Source organism: Lemur catta, chromosome 17 (genome assembly GCF_020740605.2).
Source record: "Lemur catta isolate mLemCat1 chromosome 17, mLemCat1.pri, whole genome shotgun sequence".
Classification (NCBI taxonomy): Eukaryota; Metazoa; Chordata; class Mammalia; order Primates; family Lemuridae; genus Lemur; species Lemur catta.
Window position 1 is genome coordinate 27,646,341 of NC_059144.1, and position 5,347 is coordinate 27,651,687.

At 59.1% G+C, this 5,347-nt stretch overlaps 1 protein-coding gene across 1 annotated transcript; it reads left to right on the top strand.

The window, feature by feature from the left end:
• The first annotated feature begins 2,087 nt into the window (after positions 1-2,087).
• Positions 2,088-4,036, top strand: MRPS26 (mitochondrial ribosomal protein S26). Its single transcript, XM_045528957.1, has 4 exons — positions 2,088-2,414; positions 2,507-2,653; positions 2,742-2,865; positions 3,522-4,036. Exons 1-4 carry the CDS (start codon positions 2,131-2,133, stop codon positions 3,654-3,656), a joined length of 690 nt encoding a protein of 229 aa, XP_045384913.1. The 5' UTR covers positions 2,088-2,130; the 3' UTR covers positions 3,657-4,036.
• Positions 4,037-5,347: the final 1,311 nt, after the last annotated feature.

Here is a 5,347-nt window from a genome sequence, read left to right on the forward strand (position 1 = left end):
TGAGTAGGGAGCTTGGGATCGAGCTCCATCCTGGGTGCATGCTGCACTGTCCCTCCTCCCCTGAACCATGCCCAGCAAAACCCCCTTTCCCTCCTCTCCCCAACAACTCCACTATCTATCCCTGTGCTTGCTGCTTCTGGCAGGAGAGGGACAAGTGGCAGAAGCACCTGCTCCCCTCACCACCGCACATCCATTCCACATCCGCAGCCATAGTGGGAGAGAGGGCAGGCCACTCTGGTTCCCCAGCACCTGGTACTCCAGATGCCCCACACTGCAGCCTGTCTCATGCAGACCACCCATCCATCCATCCACCCACCACCCATTGGCCTAAAGTCTCTGTTCCTCTCTGAAATCTTCCACTTCTGAAACTCCCTGAAGGAAGAAGGGTGTACCTGGCCAACAGGGAGGGCCTCGGAGCTGGCAAGGTGGGGTAGCCTTTGTGTCCCAGGGCTCTGGGAGAAGGCTCGTCCCCTGGAGCGTCTTCCCTCGGGCTGGGCCAGGATTCCTCAGGGTCTAGACACCTAGGGTGAGGGGCAGTAGCTAAGAGAGAAGGGCATTAGGAGACACTAAAGCTGTCCCTGAGATGCCAGTTGCCCCAGGTGGGCCTGGAGGAACAGGAAGGGTGTATGTGGTAGTGTCAGACTCCTTGAGTGCTGTCCACTGTCCAGGAGAGCAGCCCTGCCACGGCCAGCTCCAGGCTAGGCCGCCCTGAACCCTCAAAGGCTCAGCACTGGTCCCATGGCTGGTACCCTGGAAGAAAGCGAGCCTCCAGCTCACCCCTTAGGCCCCCATGTGCGTGATGGGTCTCCCGGCCTGAGTAGGAGGAAGATGGTGCTGGCTGGGTTCTTCCACTTACCCTGAGCCTGAGGTGGGGGTAGGGAGGGCAGGCTACAGCCTTGGTTCCCTTCTGAAGACGGGTTCTGGGCACTGCAGCAGAACCCAGACTGCCCGTAGCCTCCCAAGCGATGCCCTGACTTCCCCAGAGGACAGAGTGCCCCAGGAGAGCAGGACCATGGCCCAGTGGTTCCCACCGCAGGAAGCAGCACCTGGTATAAATACTGCTGGTAAGTGGGGTCAGAGGCCCCCACCATTCAAGACCAGTCACTGGTTCCAGTGGCCAAGGTGGCTAAGGGCCGGGGGCTGTGACGGGGAGAATGAGACACCACTGGGATGCCCCCTGCCACAGCACCCCAGCTGTCTCTGTGCCCCTACACACACAGCAGGGTGCCATCTGCTAGCCTTCCTATTTCCCAGAATTCTAGACAATTTATAAAATGCTTAGGTTAAAGTAAAAGATTGAAGTCACTAGTGGGGTAGGAGATAATTGTACTAGAAAGCTCCATTAAAAAGACAATGGTAGCCATAGGGTCCCACAGGCATCTTGACAGCTCAAAGTGGGCCAGCCCCTGGCCAGTGGAAAGAGGTGAGGGGTGCAACCTCACGAATAGGCAGCAGGCCCCGGAGGACCAGGTGGTTACTGATGTGCACCAGGAAGGACTCGGTGACTGCAGAGCTTCCCCAAGACCATAGCAAAAGACAGGTGCGGGGAAATGGTTTGTTAGTATTTTGCAAATGGAACATTTAAAGTGCATCAGGGAAGCACTATATATAACGAGAGGAGTAAAGGTAAGTTCCTATGAGACAAAGCCTTACTGCCCAATTTAAGTGGGCGTGAGCTCAGGTCTTTATGGGTCAGGCATGTTTAGGGTGGACAAGGCCGCATGCCCAGGGAGCTGGAGACCCCCACTCTGTGTCCTCAGGCTCGCGGGGCGGGGGTGGCGGGGGGAGCCCCTGCTTCAGGGGGCGGGAGGAGGGCACTGCAGGGGAGGGGGCCGGGAAGGTCGTGGCTCAGCGGTCAGGTGATCACAATGTCGCCAGGCATAACTGCTCCCTCCCTCCGCAGACTCCGCTGCCCTCCAATAAAAGTGTAAGGTCCCCGAAGCTGTTGCCTCGAGTTCTCGCCTTCATCCCTGCATCTATCACCCATGCTGAGCCCCTTCCCCGCGTGGGGGTTGGAGGGACGCGGGAGGGCCGGGGGCCCATTACAGATGTCGGCCGGTCCCGCGCAGTCAGCCGCTCCAGAGGCCACACCGCGGGGGGGGGGGGGGGGGTCCGAGGACTACAAGTCCCATGGTGCCTAGCGGCCACTTCCGGAGCACGACGCAGTCCGGGCGGCGCGGGCCGCAGCGAGCGGAGTTAGCCATGCTGCGCGCGCTGAGCGGCCTGGGCGCGCGGCCCCCGTGCCGGGCCCCGGCCCTGCTGCTGCTGCCCGCGCGGGGCCGCAAGACCCGCCACGACCCGCCGGCCAAGTCTAAGGTCGGGCGCGTGAAGACGCCGCCCTTGGTGGACCCCGCGGAGTTCTTCGTGGTGACGCAGCGTTACCAGCAGTACCGCCAAACCGTGCGCGCCCTCAGGTGTGTGGCGGAGGGGGAGGTGGCCGTCCGCGCCGGCAGGGGAGAGCGGGGAGGGGCGGAGAGGGTGCCGACTGGAAGCGCTCTCCGCCCAGGCTGGAGTTCGTGGCCGAGGTGCGGAAGAAGGTGCACGAGGCCCGAGCCGGGGTCCTGGCGGAGCGCAAGGCCCTGGAGGACGCCGCCGAGCACCGGGACCTGATGGCCTGGAACCAGGCGGAGAACCGGCGGCTGCACGAGCTGCGGTGCGTGGGGCGGGAGGCGGGACGGCGCTGCCTGGTCTGCCTGGGAGAGGCCCGGGCCCCGCTTAGCCTTGGCCTCTTGCCCTCGCAGGATAGAGAGGCTGCAGCGCGAGGCGCGCGAGCGGGAGCAGCAGCAGGCCGAGGAGCAAGCCCGCAAGGCCCGAGAGGCGCAGGCCTGGGTGGAGCTCAAGGAACAAGAAGTGCTGCAGCTGCAGGTGGGCGGCGTCCCCAGAGGGTGGGGCTTGAGCCGTGCTCGGCCTGTGCGGCTGTGGGGATTCTGGGCACCGCAAAGTGGGGCGCTGGCCAAGTACGGACGGTTAGAGTTAGCAGGTGAGAATTTGGGAGACAAGGAGAGTGCCTGTCGGGGGAGAGACCCGGAGGTGAGCATAGAAATTGGGAAGTGTTCAAGTGCCTGTCAGGTGGAAGCCGTGTCCGTAGGAGGGACCCCTCTGCCCATAAAGCAGTTGTATTTTGCCTTACAGGTGATAAAGTCATTGAAGGGGTAAATATTCTAGGCTGGGATTGGCAGGTGTAAGACTTAATGCAGGGAGACCAGTTAGGAGTAATCCAGTGAGAATGGATGAGGCTTGAGTTAAAGTATTAATAATAGAGGAGGGATGAGTTTGAGAAAGATTCAGAGGGGACCAGGTAACATTGAGGGACTGACTCCGCCTAGCATGACATGAGATTGTCATAACTGGTGCTTGAGGTTCTGGCTGATGGGTGATCGTCTAAGAAGGAGGAATATAACGAGGCTGCCAGATGTTACTCCTCCCGAAGGTCGGTGAAACACTGAGAGCATCTAGGCTGCCTGGGCTGGCTGGCACGTGCCGTGGACCCCCCACTCAGCTGGCCTTTTCTCTCCCAATAGGAGGAGGCGAAAAACTTCATCACCCGAGAGAACCTGGAGGCGCGGGTGGAAGAAGCATTGGACTCCCCAAAGAGCTACAACTGGGCCGTCACCAGAGAGGGGCTGGTGGTCAGGCCACAGCACAAGGGCTCCTAGGGCCCTGTAAGGACAATGCCCATCCGGGACCGTGTGTGTAGGGGGAGTAGGAGAACCGGGCCTGATCTGGAATAAAGCAGTTGGCTTAGCCGTTTCCAGCATGGCCCTCACATTCTGGCCGCTGCACTCACCACTTGGTCAGAAACTCCGGAACACAGTGCCCTATTCCCGCGCCCCCCCCCCCCCCCCCCCCCCGTGTACAGCCTCAGCATAGCACGAGGTCCTAGAGTGGCTTCCACCTCACAGATCAGACTGGGCCACAGTCCCAGTGGGGCAGCCAGGTCATCTCCTAAGTGTCATTGGCGGCAATAACTGGCAGATTACAATCCATGGGCCAGATATGGCCTGCTGCCTGTTTTGTAAATAAAGTTTTGTCAGAACACAGTGACACCCATTCATTGACTGCTTTTACACTACAGTGGCAAAGATGAGTAGTTGCAGCAGGAACCATGTGACTTGCAAAGAAGTTTGCCCATCCCTGATCTGGGGCTTTAGGGATCTGACTTGGAGCAGGTATCACCCAGTCTGTACCTGAGCCACAGGCTAACCACTGGCAGGGGGCCTGCTTCTGCTCAATCTTGGGCTCTGCTGGCCAGGGTCTGGTGTATCCAAGACCCAGAAGACAAAGAGGAGGGCCCATTTATTCTGGTGGCTCTCCACCCATGGCCTTAGTGACCCACATCTGCCCTGATACTGCCAGCGTTCTTGGACCACCCTCCAGATTGCTGCTGCCAGAGGAGGCCCGGCTGACCAAGGCTTTACGGTCAGTGTGGCTTGGCGGGCACCTGGACCAAGCCCGTGGGTGCTGGAAATACTTGTGATTAACGTTCACAGGGTTAAGTGATCGTGTAGATCCACAGCCCCAGTTCAGATGCAGGCCCTGGAGCAGCACGTGAGATGAGGTTGAAGACACGTTTCACTGAGCCAGAGCTGCTCTCCCTTTGCAGCCATTCATATGGACTCCAGCTACCACCAGAGGAAAACGAATGGAATCCAGCTTTCCATGACTCCTGCCTTGTAGGCAGGGCCTGGGGAACCCCTAAGAATTGAGAACCTTTTAGGGAATGTGGGCAACATGCTCCAGGTGAGAAAGCAGGTGTCGAGGTGCAGGCAGAGGTGCCTTGTGCCTTGCAGCCAGCACTCCTGAGGGCCATGGCCGCCTCAGGCTGGTGGTGGCTCTTCCCTTCCCTGGCACTGATTCCGGCCAGAGCACAGTGCAATCCCTGCTTTCAGATGCTCAGCGTGGCATCTGGAGTGAGAGCTGAGCGGCACACATTGTGGGCCATGGTTTGGCAATGTCTTTCACAGCCTCAGGCTTCATCATGGTGAAGAGTGGGCCATCTGGTCCCCTGCAGTGGAAGCATTTGGTGAGCTTTCGTGTGGGACACTGGCCCTGTGTTAGAAGTCCAGCTTTATATAACATACTCCTTCCTGAACCTCCCTGTCTCCAGCTTCCAGTTTTTGTTCTTTCCAAGTCCTCTGCACGAGGATCCATCAAAACACAAGCCATGGCCAGGCGCCGTGGTTCATGCCTGTAATCCTGGCACTCTGGGAGGCCAACATAGGAGGATAGCTTGAGGTCAGGAGTTCAAGACCAGCCTGAGCAAGAGCGAGACCCTGTCTCTACTAAAAATAGAAATTAGCTGGACAATTAAAAATATATAGAAAAAATCAGCCGGGCATGGTGGCGC